This window comes from Cygnus atratus, chromosome 6 (assembly GCF_013377495.2).
Source record: "Cygnus atratus isolate AKBS03 ecotype Queensland, Australia chromosome 6, CAtr_DNAZoo_HiC_assembly, whole genome shotgun sequence".
Taxonomy (NCBI): domain Eukaryota; kingdom Metazoa; phylum Chordata; class Aves; order Anseriformes; family Anatidae; genus Cygnus; species Cygnus atratus.
The window spans coordinates 30,208,093-30,230,597 of NC_066367.1; the positions used below are offsets into that span (position 1 = coordinate 30,208,093).

The window sequence follows — 22,505 nt, forward strand, 5'->3', positions numbered from 1 at the left end:
TCAGGGGCCTGGGGCACGGCCGGCACCCCTGCACCCCTGCACGAAGCCCCTCACCCCGAGGGGGACCCCGAACCGCGATGGTGCTCCTCCCCGCATCCAAACCACAGCCTGCCAGCTGCGGTATGCAGTCCTCGAGGGCTGCTCGAGCATCCGGGCGACTGGCACATCCAAGCGATTTATCATCAGTCTAATTAAAGTCTTGACAGCCTAATCAAGGACTTATTGTAAGTCCCGTTGCATTTATAGTCCCACTTGTCCCCGCTCGCTCCCAGCAGTGCTGCCGTTCTGCCGCTGCGCTCCCAGCCCCGGGGTGCTGGGAGAAGGGTCCGGGAGCCCCTGCCTGCAGGTGCGTGGTGCTGGCACTGAGGTTTGTCACCGTTACCCCAAAATTTGCTGCCGTGGGGCTGCTGCCAGGTGGTGGGGGCTCTCCCCGGCAGTTTTGCTGGCTCCCAGGGTTAGTCCCTCTGCTCCCCTCCTGGCTCCGGGGGCCGCTCTTGCAAGTTTTTTCATTTTCCCCCAACACCTTTCAAGCGCTGGCTTCCCGGTAATGCAATCAATATTTCATGAGCACACCGAGACGAACTTGACACTTAACGAAAGCGGTGACCTGGGAGGAGGCAGGCGCAGGTGCACTCGCCTACACCGCACACGGGCGTTGGGGGCAGACCCCCGGCAGCGCCCGGCCCCGCTCCCCTGCCACCCCTTCTCTTCCTCCCCAGCAGCGCCGGCACGGAGGAGGCAGGGCCATGGCATCGCTGCCGTGCAACGCCCGTGAGTGCTCTCCAGCAGAGGGGATGCGTGGGGCAGGGCGCTGGGTGATCCTGATTTACACCGGGGCAAATCTGTGGGTTTGGGCTCGTCTGGTGGCATGTGGGAGCTTCCCCACCGTGGCCATCGGGGTGGGGGCTGGCAGCAGCAAAACGGGGGGTGAAGGCTCCCGAGGGTCGATGGGGAATCCCTGTTTGTCCCTCTTGTGGCACAGGGAGTTTGTTTGGGGTCCTTCCTCCTCCATTCCAAACTGAGGGATTGTGCGGGGTCCCAGAGGCTGGAGGGAGCACTGCCCCCGTGACGCAGCCCCCTCTGCCCCCCAGGCATCCAGCTCACGGACACGCTGGAGCAGATGCAGCAAGGGGCGTTGATGCGCAAAGTCAAGTCCAAGAGCTGGAAGAAGCAGCGCTACTTCAAGCTGCAGGACGACTGCATGACCATCTGGTACCAGTCCAAGAGGACGGGCAAAACCGAGTCTGCTTGTGAGTACCAGCCGGGGTGTGTCCGGGGGGGCCATCAGTAGGGTTCAGAGTGAACACGGTTGTGAAGGTGTGAAGGGTCTTGGAGCTGAGTTTGCGAAGGGTGCTGAGAATCAGAGGCTGTGTGCATGCCTAGGGGCTCCTCACCCACACCGCTGTGGATGAGCAGCTCAACGTGAGTGAGGAGAGGGGTGGGTCAGCAGAAGGAGGGATGGTTGCAAGGGCAGACGTCTGCGGGCAGTGTCCCCTGCCCTGCGGTCCTTGTCCCCACAGACAGAGCTCCTCTCCCTCTGCCCCAGTCTCCATCAGCGACGTGGAGACGGTGCGGGAAGGGCACCAGTCGGAGGTGCTGCAGAGCCTGGCCGAGGAGTTCCCCCCCGAGCGCTGCTTCACCATCGTCTTCTACGGCCGCCGGGGCAACCTGGACCTCATCGCTGGCTCGGCGGAGGAGGCGCAGTGCTGGGTGCAGGGCCTGCGCCAGCTCATCGAGGTGGCCACCAGCATGGACCAGAGGGAGAGGATGGACCAATATCCTTCCCGCAGGCACTGCACTGCACTCCCTCCATCCCCAGCCTTGCCCCAGCACGTGCTTAGTTTTTAGGGGTCTCACCGGCAGCATCAGGCTGGGGAGAGCCCGCAGCAAAAGGAGAAGGTTTGGTGCTCCCCAGCTCCGTCTCCCTTAGCCACGGTCCTTTCCCTTAACATCTGCCCCGGTTTCTCGCACGTGGATTCGTGACTGGTTCCAGAAGGCTGACAAGAACAAGGACGGGCGCATGAACTTCAAGGAGGTGCAGCGTCTCCTCAAGATGATGAACGTGGACATGAACGAGGACCATGCCCTGCGGCTCTTCCAGGTACACACCACACCTGCGGGGCTGGGCGGGCTGGAGCAGGCTGCACAACCTCTCTGCAGAAGGTCTTCCTTCCTTCCTTCCTTCCTTCCTTGATCCATCCCAAATCCCTCTCTCCCTCCGTTGGGTTGCGTGGGTCGATGTCACCACTGCTGGTGGTGTGGAGTCCCCGTGCCCTCTGCTGGCACTGGGTGAACCTCCCTGGGCCCTGGGGGAGCTGGGCACCCCATGCCCCTGGGCAGGGTGCTGAGCGAGCCCCCCTGCAGGCTGCCGACAAGTCGGAGTCGGGGACGCTGGAAGGGGAAGAGTTTGTGCTCTTCTACAAAGCCCTCACGGAGCGCGAGGAGGTGCTGAGCCTCTTCCAGGCCTTCTCTGAGGACGGGAAGAAGCTGACGCTGCTGGAGCTGGTGGATTTCCTGCGGCAGGAGCAGCTGGAGGACGAGGGCACGGAGGAGCTCGCCATGGAGCTCATCGACAAGTACGAGCCATCGGAGATGGGTGAGAGCCCGGAGCTGCGCCCTGCGCTGGGGAAGGGGAGGACTGAGACACCCCCTGCCCCTCCTGCTGTGGGTGGGTGCAGGCAAAGGGCTCACCGCCTCCCTCCTGTGATCTGGGTGCAGTTCCCCCTTTTTGGGTCCACTTTCCCTTCCGGGGGAGGTTGGCCAGCCGTGGGGTGCAAGGTCCTGCTTTGGGGCCCACTGCCTGCCTCCCCAAGGCTGCTGCCTCCGGCACCCCCATCGCTCCTCGTGCCCCAGCCTGCTGCAGGATGCCAGGGGCCACCAGCAGCCCCACTTGCCCCAACCCTGTTCCCCTGGGTCTCCAATCTCCTCTTCTCCCATCTGCCTGCAGCCAGGGCTCGCCACGCGCTGAGTGCCGACGGGTTCCTCATGTACCTCTGCTCCCTGGAGGGCTCCATCTTCAACCCCCGGCACCAGGTGCTGTGGCAGGACATGACCCAGCCGCTCTGCCACTACTTCATCTCCTCCTCTCACAACACCTACCTGATAGAGGACCAGATCCGGGGCCAGAGCAGCATCGAGGGCTACATCAGGTAATGGGCTGCTCCCACCCCCCCATCCCCGGGACCCCCAGCGCCGTGCCCCAGGCAGCTCCATGGGGGCGAATCCAGCAAGAGGAGAAGCTCCTTTGGCTGAGAGCTGACCCTGGGCCTGGGGCAGACGGGGATATTGCCCTGGGGGCTGGTTGCCAGCCTCCCTTCGTGATACAGCACCCCTGTGGCCATGCCCAGGAAGAGGTTCCCTTTTGGAGATGCTCAGCCCAACTCTTCCTGCTCTCCATCCACCCATCCATCCATCCATCCATCCATCCATCCATCCATCCATCCATCCCTCGATGGGTGTCCCCACCCTGACAGCTGTCCCCTGGTCCTGCGGGGGGGACACCACCACCAGAGGGAGGGCAGGGGGTTGGTGCCCTGCCCAGGCACGGGGTACCGGGGTGACCGCCCACCCGCAGGGCTCTGAAACGGGGCTGCCGCTGCCTGGAGGTGGACTGCTGGGACGGGCCGAACGGGGAGCCCATGGTGTACCACGGCCACACCTTCACCTCCAAGATCCCCTTCAGGGAGGTGGTGAGCACCCTGGGGAAGTACGCCTTCCAGGTAGGGCGCTGGGAGTCCCGCCTGGCCTCGGCGGGGCTGGGGGGCGTGCTGAGGGGCGGCGACAGGGCTCCGGGGGGGGGCAGCAGTGCTGGGGCACGGTGGGGACGGTGGCTGTGGCCATTCCGGGGGGCATCGGGGCATGATATGGGGAGGTGAAGGGCTCAGGGGGATCCGAGGGCTCCTTCCCGGTACCGACAGCACCTGGGCAAAGCCCTTTTGAGAGCTTGTGGCTCTCCCCAGCCTCACCGAGGCTGGTCCCTGGCCACGCAGCCGAGCCGTGCTGCCCTTAGAGCCCCCCCGGAGGTGGCTGCTTTCTCCCTGTCCCCCCACACCGCTGCTGCTCACCCCGGCGCTGTGGGACAGGAGCGTTGGCACCTTGCTCCCCAGGCCTCCGACTACCCGGTGATCCTGTCCCTGGAGAACCACTGCAGCATGGAGCAGCAAGAGGTGCTGGCCCAGCAGCTCAGGGACATCCTGGGGGAGCAGCTCCTCACCGCCACCGTCGACGGGCGCGTCCCCACCCAGCTCCCGTCCCCGGAGGTAGGGGCAGAAGAAACCTGCCTGGGAACTGCTGTCCTGCCTGGGAGCAGGACGGGGAGGTGGCTCTGCTGTCCCCCCCCCCCCCCCCCCCAGTCCTCCTCCTCCCTGCCCCATCCCCTCCTGGATGCTGAAGGGAGCTGGTGGCGCCGGTCCCTGACACCGCGGGGTCCCAGGGGACGGCGCTGAGTCCCACGGAGCCCAGCACCCCAGGGTCCCCACCCCTCCGCCCCTGCCCCTGCAGGAGCTGAAGCACAAGATCCTGCTGAAGGGGAAGAAGATCGGGCGGCTGGAGGACGTGCTGGACGGGCCGGGGGACGAGGCACCCGACGTGTCCGACGATGACAACGGGGCAGAGGCAGAGGAAGAGAAGAGGAGGATGAAGGTGGGTGGCCTGGGCTGGGGACTGGCTGGTGGTGCTGAGCCCCCGGACACCGCTGTGGGACGCCACCAGGAAGGGGGGGGCAGACATTTCCGGGCCATGTCAGCCCCCTTTTGGCACCCCATGGCGGCACCGTGATGGGGGCCCCCTGCCTGCTCCGTTCCTGCGGGGCTGGGGGACCTGACGGGGCTCTGCTTGGCAGAAGGACAAGGAGAGCCTGGCCCAGGCGTTGTCCGACTGCGTCGTCTACTGCAAGAGCGTGTCCTTCCGGGGCTTCCAGGAGGCACGCAGCCACTCCCGGCCCTCCGAGATCTCCTCCCTCGCCGAGGCCAAGGCCAGGAAGCTCATCCGGGATGCGGGTGAGGTGGGGGTCCAGGGTGGGGGGGTGGCTTCTGGGTGTAGGGTGAGAGCCTTCAGGCACCGGGCTTCCTCCCCGTCTGGGAGAAAGACGGCCTGGCAGGGCTGTGACAGAGGTGCTCGGCTCTGGTGGGTGAGCGGGGTTTGTGGGGTTAGGCAGCAAGGTGGGACGGCTGGGTGCCTTGGGGGGAGAGGGAGAACGGGTGGCTCAGCACGCGCTCTGGGTGGCTGTGCAGGCCAAGCGATGGCCTCACGGGCGGCCCTCCCCCTCCATCCCTAGGGAACGACTTTGTCCGGCACAACGCCTGGCAGCTGACTCGCATCTACCCCAGCGGGATGCGGACCGACTCCTCCAACTACAGCCCGCAGGAGATGTGGAACGCGGGGTGCCAGATCGGTACGGCCTGGGGGTGTCGGGGCTGCGGGCTGGGGAGCTGCCCCGTGCCACCCTGACCCATTTCCCTGCCACCTTCCCCCAGTGGCCCTGAACTTCCAGACGGCTGGCACGGAGATGGACCTGTGTGACGGGCTCTTCAGCCAGAACGGCCGCTGTGGCTACGTGCTCAAACCGCCCTTCATGAGGGACGAGGGGACCCTCTTCAACCCCGGTGAGCCCAGCACCCGGGAGGGCCCCGGCCCCGTCACCCTGACGATCCAGGTATGGGCTGAGGAGGGACCCCGGGGAGCTGTGCGGGGCCCCGTTGCTCCCAGTTGGGTTTCCACACCACCCTGGGGGGTCCCTGCCCTTCCGTGCAGGTGATCAGCGGGCAGCAGCTGCCCAAAGTGGCCAACAGCAAGGACGGAGCCATCATCGACCCGCTGGTGCGCGTGGAGATCCACGGGGTGCCCGCGGACCAGGCGCACCAGGAGACCAAGTACATCGAGAACAACGGTGAGCCCCCCCCGCTGCACGGGGACCCGGCGCTGCCCTGTCCCTGCCCTCCGTCACCCCCCAGCACCCCCTCTCCCTCCCCAGGGTTTAACCCCCGCTGGGACGAGACCCTCCAGTTCCAGCTCCACGTGCCCGAGCTGGCCCTCGTCCGCTTCGTGGTGGAGGATTACGACAAGACGTCCAGGAACGACTTCGTGGGGCAGTTCACCCTAGCCTTTGCCAACATCAAACCCGGTGAGCGATTGCTGCCCGGTGGTATAGGGTGCTGGGGGGGGGGGGGGGGGGCTTCTTGGCTGGGCGCTAGGGAGCGGGGTGGTCAGCCACGGCCTCGCTGTCCCCCCCGCAGGCTACCGCCACATCCACCTCCTCTCCAAGGACGGCACCAGCATCCCGCCCTCCTCGCTCTTCGTCCACATCCGCATCACCGAGCCGCCCGGCCCCGAGCAGGACTGACCCGCGGGGCCAGTGGGACCCGGATGGAAGCCATAGGGCCGGCCCGGTTCTGGCCCCACGCGGCTGGGGCCACGGGGCTGAGCACACCACCCCCTAGTCGATCCGTTTGTGTCGTCCCTGTGTCGTCGTCGTCGCTGCTGTGCCCGTGTTTGCGGTGGCCTCTGGGGGCTGGGGAAAGGCACTGATGTCTCCGTCAGTTTGGGATGTCTCCCGCCCTCCCTTCCCAGGCACTTGTGCGGGGTCAGTGCTGGTGCGTGGCTCCCCCTGCGTACAGCTGGCCCCGGCGGGGCTCAGCCACGGGGAGGAGGAGAGCTGGTGCACGGCGCCCAGGCTCTGCCGGGGGGCTGGTCCCCCCACCCAGGGGAAGCCAAGCAAACCCCGGGGCTGGGCAGAGCTGGGAGAGGAGCCGGTGCTCGCTGCCCCCCACCCTGCAGCGCGCTCAGAGCCCCTGGCCCCCACAGCCCCAGGGGTGCTCCTGGCCAGCACCACGTTATTAACCCTGGCCATGTCCTTTCGATGTAAGCAACCTAATAAATTGTTCAGTGGCAGGCAGACACAGGTCTGGGTGCAGTGGTGTTGGGGACGGGGATTGGGGCCAGTGCAGCAGGGCAACCCTGAGAGGAGCAGCAAAAGGCTGAGCAAACCCAACTCAGGCTCAGGGTTTCGCGGATAGCATGCCCCTGTTGTGCAAGCACCAGGGCTGCTCTGTCCCCGTCACTGTCCTGATGAGATGTGGCTGCTGCCTCAGGGTGCAGGATGGGTTTTGGCCCTGCATAACCAGAGCACGTTCAGCACAAACCCCAGGGCCTGCTCCTAGCCTGACTGGGGGGTCCTAGGCAGCCACGCGCACAAGGAGAGGCTTCCAGCTGGAGCTGTCCCATAGCTCGCAGCCCCCTACTCCCCAGCGCAGCCAGGAGGACCCAAAGCAGCCCAGAGCAAGAGGATTAAAAGGAGCGGAGAGATCCCTTTTATACAGTCACGTATCTTACACCCCATATACATATATGCCTATACACACACGTCCATCTCCGCCTCACGGCAAGGCGCCGTCCTTCCCCTCGGGGCACCCTCCTTCCAGCTCCGGCACGGGGCGCCCCACGGCCGGGCTCTCCCTCTGCACGGCGTGGAGGTGGACGGTGGGCGTGCTGGGGTCCTTGCCCACCCCCTCGGCGGCCCCACGCTCGGGGTGGTGCCGCTGGATGTGTTTGATGACCTGGAACTTCTGCTTGGCCTTGTAGGGGCAGTAGCGGCAGAAGAAGGGGTGCTCGTTGGTGTGGGTGAGGTAGTGGTGGCGCAGGCCGGCCGCCCAGCGGAAGGCCCGCCCGCAGGCGTTGCAGACGTAGGGCTTCTCCTCGCTGTGCTTCTTCAGGTGGGTCTTGAGGAGGAAGCGGGTCTTGAAGGCCTTGCCGCACTGCTCGCAGATGAAGGAGCGCGCCTCGCGGTGCCGCGTCTCCTTGTGCACCCGCAGCGCGTCCGCCCGGTTGGTGCAGTACTCGCACTCGTCACAGCGGTACGGCTTCAGCCCTGCGGCGACGGGGACAGAGATGGGGGCCAGCGTCTCCACCCCGCAGCACCTCTGCGGGTCTCTCCGTCCCCAGGGACCCTCCCCACACACCCCCTCCTTGGTTCTGGGAAGGTACAGCCCACCTGCACCCCTGCAGGCACCCCGAGACCCCCCCCATTTCTGTACCACCCCACCTTTCCTCCCACCATTCTTCCCAGCACTGTAACGCAGCTCCAGGGCATTGTCCCCAACCCAGCAGCACTCGGGGACGTGCTGAGCCACTTCTGCAGGGTGTCTGGCCGTCGGAGCTGGGGGCTGTGTGGCCCCACGGCCCCCCCTTGCCAGCAGGGCTTGCGGTGCCCCGTGGCCACACTCACCCGTGTGCTTCGTCATGTGGTACTTGAGCTGATTCACCCACTTGCACTTGTAGCCGCAGTCCGGGCAGAGGTATTTCCGCTCCTCCTTGTGGATCCGCATGTGGTACTGGGCAGAGGGACACGGGGCACCGTCAGGATGAGGCCGTGCCGCCTGCCCTGGGGGCATGCAGGGCTCTGGGATGCCAGCAAGGAGCTCACGGGGAAGACTGACATCTCAGGAACTGCGAGTGGCCAGGAAGGCTATCTGGTGGCCCGGGGTTCCACAGAAGGGTCAGAATGAGACCCTGATACTGCTGAGGTTGCTCTGTCCCAGCCTACGGAGGCCACAGGCTTTTCTTCCTACGTTTGGCATTTAGGACTAAGTCCAGGTTAAAAAAGAGCCCGACAGAGCAGAGTGCCTCACAGCAGCCTTGCCCAGGAGGCCCTCGAGGGCTCCAGCACAGCCTGGCCATTAAAAAAGTCGATACTTCTTTTAGCAAAGACAGGCCATTTTCCTTCCATTACCCCATGCCCGGCTCTCTTGTTCTAGGAAAGGCCCTTTACTGTGTGGGAGGACGCTAATCACCTGCAAAGCAGAGCAGAAAGGGCATGCAGACACCGTCCCCTAGTGCCACGTTGCCCTGAACAGGTACCTCCTCCAGAAAGGAAGGCTGCCCCGCCATGGGGGCACGGCCACGTGCGCTCAGAGATGTCAGCGGGGAAGAGAAACGAACTCAGCCAGGTGCTGAGTTTCTCCTCGAGTCTTGCTTTGCTAAGCCCCCCGCCCCTTTATTTGCAGCAGCAGGAAGCAGGGTGTAGGTCAGAACCATATTCTTCCCCAAACCTCCACGTCTGTGCCCCCCCCCACCCCGAGCAGGGCGCTCACCTTGAGGCGCGAGGGGTCGGCACAGGCGTACTTGCAGAGGTGGCACTTGTAGGGCTTTTCTCCGGTGTGGATGCGGATGTGCCAGGTGATCTTCTGCCTGTTCTTGGTGCTGTACTCGCAGTCCGAGCACTTGTAGACGCGGGTGCCCCCGTGGCCCTTCACGTGCTGGTCGAAGACGAGCTGGTGACGGCAGGCGAAGTCGCAGAAGGGGCACCGCAGGGGTTTGTCCTGGGGGGCGGCGGGCTCGTGGCTCTCCACGTAGTGCCGCACCAGCTGCTGCCGCTCCTTGGCGGCAAAGCTGCACAGCTCGCAGCGGTGCCCGAAGTGCTGCCTCTTGTGCTCCTCCAGCGCGTCCCGGCTGGGGAAGGTCTCCTTGCAGGTGCCGCACTCCAGGTGCGGGTGCTGCTTCTGCACGTGGCACTTGAGCGTGGCCTCGCTGTGGCAGACGAAGCCGCAACGCGGGCAGCCGAAGGCCACCTTCTCCTCGTGCCGCCGCAGGACGTGCTGCTTGAGGGCCGTCTCGGAGCTGAAGCGGGCCTCGCAGCGGGAGCAGCCGAAGTTGAGCTCGCCGCGGTGGCAGCTGTTGACGTGGCGGGTGATGTCGTTCTGCAGGTAGCTGCTGTAGTCGCAGAGCGGGCAGAAGTGGGTGGGCGTCTTCTCGTGCACCCGCAGGCGGTGGATGCGCAGCTTGGAGTTGGTGCCGAAGGTCTGGCTGCAGCTGCCGCAGGCGATGCGCCCCACGCCGGTGTGCAGGGACTGGTGGGCCTCCAGGCGGTACCGCCGCGTGGTGCTGAACTCGCAGTAGCGGCACTGGTGGGGCTTCACCCCCTCGTGCTTGATGCGCACGTGCTGCCGCAGGCAGCGGGCCTGCTTGCAGGTGAACTCGCACTGGCGGCACTGCAGCTGCGGCCGCTTGCTGTAGTGCTTGCGGTGCAGCTTGCGGTGCAGCCTCAAGGCTCTGGCCGCCTGGGAGGTGAAGGGGCAGGAGGCGCAGCGGAACTCGCCCAGCGCCACGCAGCCCCGCTTCTTGTGCGTCCTCATGGCCCGCTCCTGGTGGCAGGTGAAGGGGCAGGTGGGGCAGGAGAGACGCCTCCGCTTGGGCAGCGTGGCTTTCGGGGCGGCTGCGCCCGGTGGGGGCTCGCCGGGCTGCCCCGTCTCAACGCTGGCCGAGTCTCCCCCGGGGATCTGGGTGCTTTGGGGTCCGTCCTCCTCGGGAGGCGCGAGGTGCTTCTCAGCACGGTGGCTCTTCAGGGCCCGCTGGGAGCGAAAGGCCTCGGGGCACTGCGAGCACCAGAACTGCTCCAGGCTCCGGCACCCGTCCTCCACGTGGGAGGTGATGGTGGAGACGCGGGAGCACACGAAGGAGCAGGCGTTGCAGTGCAGCTTCCCCCCCTCCAGCCGGTATTTCTCGGAGGGCTTCCCAGGCTGGGAGGGACAAGCGGCTCCACTTGGCTCAGCCCCATCCCCTCGCTGCGAAAGCTCTTCCGTCACCTCCCTGCTGTCACCCAGGAGGGACTTCTCCGGAGAAGGACAGCCCAGTGCCCGTTCCCCAGCCGAGGGACTGTCTGATGCCTGCACTTTATCAGCCAGCACTCCAGCTTCCCAGGGAGGGTCAGGATGTCCTGACTCCTCCGTGCCTCCCCTGTCGCTCTCTGCTGTTTCTGTACCGTTGTCACCTAGCTGGCCAGCAGGCTGGTGCAAGCCAGGTGGCTCCTGAACAGCCGGCTTGAGGATCTTGTTCTTCTTCAGGAGAACCGGGCACTTTTTGAGGAGGTGGGTGTTGAGCCCCCTTTGCTGCTTAAAGGTGGCGCCGCACTCACAGCACACGAGCGGGGCCCGGCGGCTCTGGCAGCTGGCTTTGGAGTGCAGGGACAGGGACTTCTCCTTACGGGTTATGTAGGAGCATTTCTCACACTTAAAGATCTGGCTCTCCGACTGCACCACCAGCATCTGCACCCTGCCCTCCAGCACCAGCGTCTCCGCCTGCTCCTTGTCCTGCTTCCGTAGCGCCTTCAGCACCGACTCCGAGCCGCTCCTGGTGTCGTTGCTGGAGGCGGCCCCATCGCCTGGGACGGGTGGGTGGCTCTGCTCAGAGGTCTTCAGCACGCTGAACCAGGCCTCTGGCAACTCAGCCGGACCGGTCTCTCCCACCTCCGTGCCTGTGACCAGCTTGCAGGGGGCTGAACAAGACCCCTCGAGGTGGCCCACGGCCTCCCTGACGCTGTCTTTTTCCTGGCTGGCACCTGGTGCGACGCTGCCCTCCAGCCTCGCCTCCTCATCCTCATGGACATCTGCCTCCTCTTCCTTATAGTCCGGGACGTCTTCAAGTGCATTGTCGTTGTCCTCCAAGCCGAGGTGATCCCGGGAACCCAGCATCTCGTAGGCTGCAGGAGGCTCCTTGCAGCTCAGCATTTCCATGCTCTCCGGCTGCGCCGCGCACGCACCTCCAGTCAGGTGCTCCAGGATGGGGTCAGACGAGACGTTCAGCGTCTCTAAGTGCAACGTGCAGCTCTCTGCCTCTTCCCCAGCAGCAGCAAGCTCAGCCGAGCCCGGGGCAGCATCACTCTGCAGGCAGGCATCTCTCAGGGCGTCGCCAGTGACTGGGCAGCTCTGCTCCCCCTCGCCCGTAGCTCTCTGCACCTTGCTGCTGTCCTCTGGCAGCGCTGTGTCCTGCCCAAGAAGGGGCACCGCGAACGCTTGCTGGTAGCCCTCTTCCCCCTGGGACTCCAGCTGGGATGGCTTTGCCTTTGCCCACTGCTCTTTGCCAGAGAGGGGGGAGCTGGCGTCCACACGCAGGGCCGCACCGAGCTCACAGCCAAGCAGCGCCTCGGAGGAGGAGATCTCCAGCTCCTTGCTGGCATAGTTTTCCAGCCAGTCCTTATCACCAGGCACGTAGCCGTGAATCTTGCGTTTGTGGAAGAAGAGGCTGGTGTTGCTGAAGGTGCAGTAAGAGCAGAGGGCGCAGCGGAACTCCTTCTGCTTGGTGTGCTTGCAGTTCTCGTGGTTCAGCAGCGCCTGCTTGTACTTGGTCTGGTAGGCGCAGTACCGGCACTGGAAGGTGGGCACCTGGTAGTTCTGCGAGTGCTTCGCCTGCACGTGCTTCTGGAGCTCGTACTTGCGCTTGCAGGCGAAGCCGCACACCTCGCAGATCAGGCTCTTGCCCTGGTGCCGCAGCTTGTGGCTGCTCAGCTGGTCAGCACGGTGGCACCGGTACGAGCACTGGTTGCACTGGTACCTGTGGGGAGAGCAGAATCGGTCAGGCGACGTGGGGAACTGCGGCAGGCTGAGCCCTGTCGGACACACGCAGCTCGGCTTCCCCGTCCCAGAATCCCGGGGGAGGGGCACCGTCTGGTTTGCTGGATCTGACCCTTGCAATCCGGGCAGCTCTAACCACAAGCAGTTCCTCCCCGTTGCACCCCGTGGCACTGCTGGTGCTCCACATCCCCAGCCTGGGGACAGGAGTCCCTGGGCATCCCAGCAAGCAGCTGGGTCAAAGGACAGTGAGTGGTAATACAGGAGTAAAAACACGTTTCGGCAGAGCCCTGCACAAACCCAAGCTGCCCTTGGCCCACGAGCATCAGCAGAGCGCGTGAACCCGAGCTCAGAACTGCAGCAACGTGGCGGTGGTGCCGAGACACCAGAGAGAGCTTTGCCTCCACAGCACCGTGCCGGCAGCAGCTGCGAGCTCAGACCGCGTTTATCACGTGCCAAACAGAGCAGGCGGTAGCCGCTCCCAGGCACGAGGGAGGCTGGCACCCAACGCGGCTCCTGGAGCAGGATTTGGGGAGCCCTAACAACGCTGCCAGGCCAGGCGGCCCGGGGGTAGTACCGGAGATCACCGGTGTGCTTGCGCATGTGGACGCTCAGGTAGTGCTTCCACTTGGTGATGTATCCGCACTCGGTGCACATGAAGTTCTTGTCGTCGGAGTGGGTCAGCATGTGCTTGGACAGGTAGCTCACGTCGCGGCACGTGAAGTCGCACAGCTCGCACTTGTGAGGTTTCTCTCCTGCAGGGGACACAGAAGCGTTCTCGGTGCGACGGCAGGACAAGGCAGCGCTGCGGGGGAAATCGGCTCAGGAGGTTAGGGTAACGGCAGGGACGGGGACGGGTCACGGCTTCAGCCCGACAACCGAGCACCGCTGGGTGGCAGAGCCACCGCTGGGACCCGGAAATCCTGACCCAGCCCTCCCTGGCCTCCGTGTCCTGGCTCAGCTTCGGGCGCCCCGCCGCAGATACCCACCCGTGTGCAGCAGCATGTGCCGGATGAGCACGCGCTTGTGCGCGGTGGCGAAGGCACACTCGCTGCACTTGTGGATCTTCTCGTTGGCGTGCATCTTGCCCACGTGGTCGTGGAACTCCACGGGGTTGAAGGTGGCGTAGGGACAGAAGCTGCACTGGAGCTGCTCGCTGCCCGGGTGCCCCTGCTTCTTGTGCTTGCGGAAAACGTGCTTGTTGGAGCAGATGAAGTCGCACTGCTGGCAGTGGAAGGCGTAGTGGGTTTTCCGGTGAGCCTCCATGGCCTCGGCCGTGCCGAAGAGCAGCGAGCAGGCGTGGTACTTGCACTCCACCGCCTTGATGCCGTGAGCGTCCTTGAGGTGGCGGACAAACTCCTTGCGGTCTTCCGCGCAGTAGTCGCAGCCCCCCTGGAAGCAGCTCAGCCTCTTGGGCTCGGCTTTGTGGGTCTTCAGGTGCTCCTTGAGGGCCTGGCTGAGGCGAAACTTCTCCTCGCAGACCGGGCAGGAGTAGACATCGGAGTAGAAGTTGGAGATGTCCTCGTGCATGCTGGCCATGTGGCGGTTGAGGGCGTTCTTCTCCACCGAGCTGTAGTGGCAGAGCGGGCAGCGGTGGGCCTTCTCGCCCGTCTCGCGCATCATGTGGATCTTCAGCTTGCTCTTGCTGGTGAAGAACTTGTGGCAGTTGGGGCACTGCAGGCTGGGGTCAGGGAAGTGCAGGTGGAGGTGCTCCACCAGGTGCGTCCGCTTCTTGAAGCACCGCTTGCATTCGGGGCACATGTGGGTTTTGTAGAGGTACTCGGAGCCCTCCGCGACGTCCCCTGCGAGCGAGGAGAGGATGGAGAAGACGAGCACAGGCAGACGTTCCCTCCCTGACCCCGCCGCGCCGGGCTGAATCACATAGCAGCCAGGTACCTGCAGGGGCTGTCCCCGTCCTGAGCCACCGGCACGGTTCGGGTGGGCTCAAGTGGCCCAGCGCAGCCTAAATCAGACCTGCCCGCGTGCCTCTGCTCCCCAGAGCCAGGCAGCCCCTGCTTCTGCCTGCGCCTGGCTGTTCCTAAAAAGTCTAGAAGAAACAATCTTGCTTGTTCATAAACAAAAGGCAGCTCCCAGCACGGCCCCACGGTCATACCTTTGAAATACTGTGCCCGGGGCGCCTTGGCTTTCTCAGGAGCCTCTTTCCCACCCTCTTTTTCCTCGCCTTCACAGGGGCTCTCTCCGTTCTCCTGCGGAGACTCATCCCCACCGCTGTCTGAGTCTTCCTCTCCAGCCGATGCCTTCAGCTCCTCCAGGGAGCCCTCCTCAGCACCCGAGGGCTTTGCTGGCCCGATTTCTTCCGCCGCGGCTTCCCAGCCAGGGTGGCAATTCCCTGCGTCCTCCTGCCCTCCTGCTTCAGGGGAGAAAGACAGAGATTGCCACGCTGCAGCGGGAGGCAGCCACCAGCCGGGGTGCCCCCGAAGCGAGCCGTACCTGCAGGCAGCCCGCGGCGGGGTTTGAGGGGGGCGCTGCCTGCCGCAGGCACCTCCGCGCCGTGCCCCTTCCTGTGCTGCCAGAAGAGCTTGGCGTTGGCCGTGACGAAGTCGCAGCGGGCGCAGTGGAAGGGGAAGTGGCTGCGGCGGTGCTGCTCCATGGCCGGGCGGCTGGGGAAGAGCAGGGGGCAGGCTCGGTAGGCGCAGGACACGGGGGAAGCCCCGTGCAGGCGGCGCAGGTGGCCGCGCAGCTGCTTGCGGTCCTCCGTGGCGAAGCAGCAGCCCTTCTGCGGGCAGGGCAGGGCTCCCCGCGGGCCGCGGTGGGTCTTGAAGTGCTCCTTCAGCTCGCCGGGCTGCCCGAACGCCTCCTGGCAGACGGGGCACGGCAGGCGGTCAGCAGCGGAGCCCTCCGGCGTGCTCGCTCCCGGTGGCTCTGAGCCCCGCGGCTCGCGCTGGCCCTCGCGGGCGGGTGCCGGCGGCGCCCCGGGGAGCTGCAGGTGCTCCGGCGGCGGCAGCAGCAGGCAGCGGTGCCGGGACAGCAGGGAGGCCTCCGGGAAGCTCTGGCCACACCTCTGGCAGAAATACAGCTCCACCACCTTGACCAGCACCCCTGCGCAGGGCGAGGGGGGCAGCGTGAGGAAGGGCTCCCGCCAGGCCCCGAGCTCGGACTGGCCGTTCAGTTCCAGCCCCGGGCGAGGGGAGAGAACCCTAACGCCGCGAATTACAGCTCGGGGAGCCGCAGCCCACCCCCTGCCCCGGCTATCCCGGGGGCACACGGCCCCATCTCCACCCCCCCCGGTCCCCACCGCCCGCCCCGCGCCCAGTACCGGCGGCGCCGGTGGCGTTGCTCAGCGTCACGTTGCCAGCCACGGCCTCGATGAAGATTTCCACGTCGCCTCCTTCGGCGTGAGCCCCTTCCCCGGGCATCGACGCCTCCGCCAGCAGCAGCTCCTGGCTCGCCACCGGCGGGGGAGCCCCGTCCGGGCTGCTGCCGGCTGCAGGGGGGCTTCCCGCGGCCCCCGCTGCCCGTCCCGGGGCGGGCAGGAGCAGCTGGGGGCACAGGGCCTCCATCTCCTCGCCCGCAGCCTCGGGGGCGGCCGCTTCCGCGCTCATCGCCCCTTACCCGCCGCTGGTGCCGGGCAGGGGGGGCTCTGGGGCTGGAAGAGAAGGAACAGAACAATAAGGGGGGGGGGGGGGGGGAGGGGGCAGCTCTGTGAGGGGCCCGCACCCGGCCCCAAAAGCCTGGGAGCACCGCGGGGGCTCAGCCCTGGCACCGAGCCCACGCCTCAATCCCGTGCCCCAGTGCCCCCCAGTACATCCCAGTGCCCCCAGTTCCCTCCCAACACCCCAGTGCCCCCCAGTACATCCCAGTGCCCCCCAGTATGTCCCAGTGTCCCCCATTCCCCCCCAATACTCCTGTGCCTCCCAGTACAACCCAGTATCCCCCAGTTCCTCCAGTACATCCCAGTGTCCCCCAGTTCCCCCAGTACATCCCAGTGTCCCCCAGTATATCCCAGTGCTCCCCAGTACTCCCCCCAATACCCCGGTGCCCCCCAGTACATCCCAGTGCCCCCCAGTATGTCCCAGTGTCCCCCATTCCCCCCCAATACTCCTGTGCCTCCCAGTACAACCCAGTATCCCCCAGTTCCTCCAGTACATTCCAGTATCCCCCAGTTCCCCCAGTACATCCCAGTGTCCCCCAGTTCCCTCCCAACACCCCAGTGCCCCCCAGTACATCCCAGTGCCCCCCAGTATGTCCCAGTGTCCCCCATTGCCCCCCAATACTCCTCTGCCTCCCAGTACAACCCAGTATCCCCCAGTTCCTCCAGTACATCCCAGTGTCCCCCAGTATATCCCAGTGCTCCCCAGTACTCCCCCCAATACCCCGGTGCCCCCCAGTACATCCCAGAGTCCCCCAGTTCCCCCCAATGCCCCAGTGCCCCCAGTACATCCCAGTGCCCCCCAGTTCCCCCCAGTACATCCCAGTGCCCCCCAGTTCCCCCCAGTATATCCCAGTGCCCCCCAACACCCCAGTACCCTCCAGTACCCCCCCAACGCCCCAGTGTCCCCCAGTACCTCCCAGTGCCCCCCAGTATGTCCCAGTGTCCCCCATTGCCCCCCAATACTCCTCTGCCTCCCAGTACAACCCAGTATCCCCCAGTTCCTCCAGTACATCCCAGTGTCCCCCAGTTCCCCCAGTACATCCCAGTGTCCCCCAGTATATCCCAGTGCTCCCCAGTACTCCCCCCAATACCCCGGTGCCCCCCAGTACATCCCAGAGTCCCCCAGTTCCCCCCCAATGCCCCAGTGCCCCCAGTACATCCCAGTGCCCCCCAGTTCCCCCCAGTACATCCCAGTGCCCCCCAGTTCCCCCCAGTATATCCCAGTGCCCCCCAACACCCCAGTACCCTCCAGTACCCCCCCAACGCCCCAGTGTCCCCCAGTACCTCCCAGTGCCCCCCAGTTCTCCCCCAATGTCCCAGTGCCCCCCAGTACCTCCCAGCGCCCCCCAGTGTCCCCCAGTACCTCCCAGTGCCCCCCAGTTCTCCCCCGATGTCCCAGTGCCCCCCAGTTCCCCCCCAACGCCCCCAGTTCCCCCCCCCCCAGCGCCACCTGCGAGCCCGGCAGGCCGCATCTCTATGGTACCACCCCGCAGCCCAGAGCGCCGCCCTTTGTTGCGCGGCCGGCGGGGCCGCTCTACCCCGCACGCCGCCGCTCAGCCCGGCTCCGCTCTATGGTGCGCGCCGGGAGCCGGCCGGAAGCGGCGGCGGCGGCGCCGGAAGTTGTGTGTGTGAGGGAGGGGGAACCATAGAGAGCGGCGCGCGGGTGAGGGGCGGCGGCGGGGCTCCGTGGGGTGATCTTTAGGGGATGCGTTTAAGTAATGGCGTTGTTCGGGGACCTGTAGGGGCTTAGGGAGCGAAGCAGGGCGAAAGTAGGGGCTGGCGTGGCCGCAGGAGGCAGCGGGTGCTCCCTGAGGGCCGCCCCTGCGGCCTCCCCCTGAGCGGGGCCTGCTCCCTGCCCCCCCCCCGGGCCCGGGGCGCCTCACGGGGACGGGCCGCGGGCTGCCCTGCCCGGCCCCTGCTGCCCTGCGCCGCCGCCCCGCCGCTCGGCGCTCCCCTTCCCTGCCTCTGCCCGCACAGGTTCGGCAGCAGGCCGCCGAGGCGATGCTGCGGGAGGCAGCCCCGTAGCCCCGCACCATGCCGTTCTCCGACTTCGTCGCGGCGCTCAAGGACAACCCGTACTTCGGGGCCGGGTTCGGCCTGGTCGGGGTGGGCACGGCCCTGGCCCTAGCGCGGAAGGGGGCTCAGTTCGGCCTGGTGGCTTTCAGGCGCCACTGTATGATCACCCTGGAGGTGCCCAGCAAGGATAAGAGCTACCAGTGGCTGCTGAACTGGATCTCGCACCACGCCAAGCACACGCAGCACCTGAGCGTCGAGACGTCGTACCTGCAGCACGAGAGCGGGCGCGTCAGCACCAAGTTCGACTTCGTCCCCAGCCCCGGGAACCATTTCATCTGGTAAGGGAGAGCTTCGTCTGGTAAGGAGAGAGGGAAAGGCACTCTGGGGACTTGCCATCGTTTTGGCAAGGAGAATCCAATCCGGGGGGCCCACGGAGGCAGCAGGTCAAGCGCTGGGAGCGAGCCAAGGCTTGTGGCGGGAGGTGGGCTCTGTCCCCCAGCCCCGTCCTCTTGGCCCAGGTATCGGAGGAAGTGGATTCGCATCGAGCGCAGCCGGGAGAAGCAGATGATCGACCTGCACACGGGAACCCCCTGGGAGTCTGTCACCTTCACGGCGCTGGGCACCGACCGGGAGATCTTCTTCAACATCCTGCAGGAAGGTCTGTAGGAGGCTTCCCGGAGACGCCCGGGGCTTCGCGAGAGAGCCTGCTCCCTGCCAGCTGTGCCCTCTGCCTCTCTCTGCAGCCCGGGAGCTGGCTCTGCAGCAGCAGGAGGGGAGGACGATCATGTACACGGCCGTGGGGGCGGAGTGGCGGCAGTTCGGCTTCCCCCGCCGCCGGCGGCCTCTCAGCTCCGTGGTGCTGGAGGAAGGCGTGTCGGAGAGGCTGGTGCAGGACGTGAAGGAGTTCATCGACAACCCCAAGTGGTACAGCGAGAGAGGCAAGGCTCCCTCTGTGCCCTGCCCGGCGCGCCCTCTCACCCTCTGCAGGCGCGGCTGTGGGCTGTGAAGCCCCTTGCGACAGCTGCGGAGAGATGGTGTGCTTCTTGCCTTCCCCTGGCGCATCCCTTGCGCGTGCTCAGCCCAGCGCCGTGGTTCTGAGGGAGAGGGCTCGGAGCAACCCAGCAGCTTCCCAAAGGGACCCTGTCTTCCTAGGGATCCCGTACCGAAGAGGCTACCTGCTGTATGGCCCTCCCGGCTGCGGGAAGAGCAGCTTCATGTGAGTATTGCCAGCTGGGGAACAGCCGCCTTTGCCCGCTGCCTCTCCTGAGGTGCAGCAGCCCCTGGTGAGAGGGTTGGACGGGCCGGGGGTTGAAACGCAGCAGGGCAGGAGCAGGCTGCGCGTCCTGCGCTGCGCCAGGCGTGAGCATTCGCGCCGCTGGCACTGTTACGGGTCGGGGGGACAGCACTGCGCGCCCTCGCTCTGCACACGCGGGGCTCACGCCCGCTGCCGTATCCCATCCCCGCTGGGGAGGGTGCCGGCGGGCAGCGAGAGCCCGTTCTGCAGCCTGCCCTGCCTCCCCCCGCGCCGGGCTCTCCCTCGCCGGGATTCACCGCGGTGGTTTGCGTCCCTCCCAGCACAGCCCTGGCCGGGGAGCTGCAGTACAGCATCTGCCTGCTGAGCCTCAGCGACCGCAGCCTCTCCGACGACCGCCTCAACCACCTCCTGAGCGTGGCGCCGCAGCAGAGCATCATCCTCCTGGAGGACGTGGACGCTGCCTTCGTCAGCCGGGACCTCGCTGCTGAGAGTGAGCGGTGTCCCCGCTCCCGGGGCGGGCGGCGGGGGGAGATTTGCCCCGGGGGTGTCAGCAGGGACCGGGAGCGGGAGCTTCCAGGCTGGAGCTCACCCGCTTTTGGCTAGGCCGGGTGAAAGGAGCGCTGGGTCTGTTAGTCTGGGCAAAGACGCTCGTCCCGCCCGGCGTGAGGAGGGAGGCGGCCTTCCCCCCGTTCTCCTCTTCGGGTCCCAGGGGTGCTGCTGGGCAGGGACCGGCCGGGGGGAGGCAGAGGGTCTGCCTCGGGGGAGGGGGGGAGCAGGGAGCTCGCCTTCAGCCTCGCGTGGTGCCGGCTGAGCGGCAGGTGGAGGCGATCGCGGACATCTCTGTCCCCAGACCCTGCCGCGTACCAAGGCATGGGGCGCCTCACCTTCAGCGGCCTCCTCAACGCCCTGGATGGCGTGGCCTCCGCGGAGGCCAGGATCGTCTTCATGACCACCAACTACGTGGACAGGTCAGAGCCGCCCCCTGGGAGGGGGACGTGGGGAAACCTTCCTTCTGGCAGCCCGTTCGGTGACCTTTACGGAGGGCTGCGTGCAACCCAGCGTGAAAACCCGGTTCCTTGGGGGTTCCTTTCGCACCTCGGCCCCCGGGGGCTTCCCGCCGGGCCCCTCGGGCGGATCCCCTGGGCTCAGGCCGCTGAGGCAGCCCCGTGTCTCTCGGCAGGCTGGACCCAGCCCTGGTGCGGCCGGGCCGCGTGGACCTCAGGCAGTACGTGGGGCACTGCTCCCGCCGGCAGCTCGCCCGCATGTTCCAGCGCTTCTACCCCGAGCAGCCCCCGGCCGCAGCCGAGCGCTTCGCGGAGCGGGCGCTGGGGGTCTGCGAGCAGCTCAGCGCCGCCCAGGTGCAGGGCCACTTCATGCTCTACAAGGCGGACCCCGGGGGAGCCGTCGAAAACGTGGGCTCCATGCTGCCGTGAGCGGGGTGAGCCCTGCCCTGCCACGCCACGCGGCCTGGGACAAGGAGCGGACCGTCCCGGGGGCGCCGGGGGGCTGCCCAGGTCTCTGCTCGCCGAAACCTCGGTGTTTTGTTAACGCGGAGCCGCCAGCCCCGCGGCGGGGCCAGGGGAGCGGCTCTCTCGCTGCTCCCCGGGTTCGGGTGCTGCCGCACAGACCCCGCTCGCCTCCCTCGCGCCGGGACTGTGAGACGCTGCCGGGGCTTCCGGCTGCGAAACCGTAACGCATCCACCCCCAGGAAGGGGGCGAGAGCCCTGAAGGGAACTTCGACGTGCCGCTGGAGAGAGCCGCTGGTCTTGGAAGGGAGAGCAGCGGTTCAGCGATCTGTGAACGTTCTCGGTGAAGCGTACAACATGGCTCTTCGGCTCTCCCGTCCCTTTGCTTTTGCGCGCGTGCCGCCGAGCGGCAGCTTTGTCCCTTTGCCTGTTACTTGCCCCACAACCCAGCTGCTGGCCCCGAGTCCTGCTGGCCCAGGCCAGCGAGCACCTGGCGACCACCTCGCAGTTCTGGAGGCTGGGGACGTGGCGAGGGAGAAGCAGAGGGGCTGTGTTAGGTGGGTCCCCGACCCCGAGAGCACAGGCAGCGACACGTCACTCTGCTTGCTTTTAATAGTGGTACTGCTACAGCCCCGGGCGGCGCCTTTCTGCCCAGCCCGGGCGTTTTTTGCCAGCTGAGCCTCACACCAGCCCTGTGAGGTAGGTCAGTGACAGCACGGCACCAAGCGAGGAGCCTCGGCGCAGGCTCCGTTCCTCCCCCGTCCCAAATGCCCACCCTGACAAACCCAGAGATGGCTGCTGCTCCCAAGCTATCTCAGACCCACGGCACCCCAAAACCCCTTGGCCAGGGCCAAGGAGTTCCTCCCGCCCTGCCCAGCACAGCCTCGGCAGCTCCTAGCTGCTGCCACCAAGGCTTTTTCTGAGTTTGTGCTTAACTCTAATTAATTTCCACACACCGGTGCAAGACGTCCTCTGCTCCGGGCTAACAGCAGCGAGTCAGAAACGTGAGAGCCCTTCCTCAGTCCCTGCTCCCATGAACAAAACTCCCCTCTAACGAGCCCCGTTGGGTTGTTTGAGGTTACCCGCGCCCTCGCTCCGATTTCCGTGGCTGAGTTCCCGTGCTCCGCACGCGGCACAAGGGCTTTCTGAGCGAGGAGAGAGAAAATCCGACTCGCGGGAGGAAGCCGAGGAGCTTCAGTTGCAGCTGCTGCGAGGGGCAGGGACCTTACGTTTCTTTCAGGGCAGAACCGAACAACTCTCAGAGCACAGCAACTTGACAGGGCAGAGAGCAGCAAAACAGGCAGCAGCGTCAGATCAAGCGTACACCTTTTCACCCAGCTGCGGGCAGGCCGCTCACCCAGAAACTGGCTGGAACGAGGAGTGAACAAGCGCTAAAGAAAAATTAGGGCACGCTCCAGGGAGGGAGCGTTCAGTGCCCGTCCCCATCAGGGCTGGTTTTCAGATCCCCGAGCCCAGGGCAAGCAGCGTAGGCTCAGGCCAAGAAGGAAAAATGCTTGTTAGAGCACGAGGGTGCTGGAGAACGTGAGCAAGGAAGGGTCTTCCAAACAAGGAGGGCTGAGCAGCGGGTTAAACCAGCACCACGAGGACAGGAGAGGGGAGAGCAGAGCAGCGGGTGCCATTCAGGTTGAGGCTTTTCTGCACCCTTCACGTGACAAGGGACCAAACGGGTGCAAAGCGCCCTCCCCGCAGCAGACAGCTCTTGCTTTCCTCGGGATCTCACCCAAAGCTCTGACAAGTCCGCGAGAATGCTGACTTTTGCTCCATTTAAAGAACACTCAGCAAGAGAAGGAAGACAG

At 65.9% G+C, this 22,505-nt stretch overlaps 3 protein-coding genes across 7 annotated transcripts; 2 read left to right on the forward strand and 1 right to left on the reverse strand.

Moving 5' to 3' along the window:
• The first annotated feature begins 547 nt into the window (after positions 1 to 547).
• PLCD4 (phospholipase C delta 4) lies at positions 548 to 6,340 on the forward strand. Its single transcript, XM_050711669.1, has 15 exons — positions 548 to 627; positions 1,075 to 1,250; positions 1,547 to 1,775; positions 1,972 to 2,101; positions 2,365 to 2,596; positions 2,948 to 3,149; positions 3,575 to 3,719; positions 4,107 to 4,259; positions 4,501 to 4,641; positions 4,841 to 4,997; positions 5,276 to 5,392; positions 5,475 to 5,653; positions 5,752 to 5,887; positions 5,972 to 6,121; positions 6,234 to 6,340. The coding sequence occupies exons 1-15, from the start codon at positions 548 to 550 to the stop codon at positions 6,338 to 6,340; spliced, it is 2,334 nt and encodes a 777-aa protein (XP_050567626.1).
• A 944-nt stretch (positions 6,341 to 7,284) lies between these two features.
• On the reverse strand, positions 7,285 to 15,760 carry ZNF142 (zinc finger protein 142). 2 transcript variants are annotated; one of them, XM_035556153.2, is made up of 8 exons: positions 15,616 to 15,760; positions 14,790 to 15,398; positions 14,452 to 14,706; positions 13,328 to 14,140; positions 12,916 to 13,093; positions 9,087 to 12,321; positions 8,222 to 8,327; positions 7,285 to 7,864 (listed from the first exon to the last, which is right to left on the reverse strand). In XM_035556153.2, exons 1-8 carry the CDS (start codon positions 15,713 to 15,715, stop codon positions 7,374 to 7,376), a joined length of 5,787 nt encoding a protein of 1,928 aa, XP_035412046.1. In that variant the 5' UTR covers positions 15,716 to 15,760; the 3' UTR covers positions 7,285 to 7,373. The 2 variants fall into 2 exon arrangements, with proteins under 2 accessions (XP_035412046.1, XP_035412047.1); XM_035556154.2 differs by having other exon boundaries at positions 14,452 to 14,709; positions 15,616 to 15,737.
• Positions 15,761 to 17,545: 1,785 nt separating this feature from the next.
• Positions 17,546 to 21,060, forward strand: LOC118252592 (mitochondrial chaperone BCS1). 4 transcript variants are annotated; one of them, XM_050711766.1, is made up of 9 exons: positions 17,546 to 17,614; positions 17,929 to 18,026; positions 18,117 to 18,305; positions 18,486 to 18,625; positions 18,711 to 18,905; positions 19,120 to 19,183; positions 19,543 to 19,712; positions 20,073 to 20,190; positions 20,403 to 21,060. In XM_050711766.1, exons 2-9 carry the CDS (start codon positions 17,986 to 17,988, stop codon positions 20,653 to 20,655), a joined length of 1,170 nt encoding a protein of 389 aa, XP_050567723.1. In that variant the 5' UTR covers positions 17,546 to 17,614; positions 17,929 to 17,985; the 3' UTR covers positions 20,656 to 21,060. The 4 variants fall into 4 exon arrangements, with proteins under 4 accessions (XP_050567723.1, XP_050567721.1, XP_050567724.1 ...); XM_050711764.1 differs by having other exon boundaries at positions 17,929 to 18,305; XM_050711767.1 differs by lacking the exon at positions 17,929 to 18,026 and having other exon boundaries at positions 17,567 to 17,614.
• The last annotated feature ends 1,445 nt before the right edge of the window (positions 21,061 to 22,505 follow it).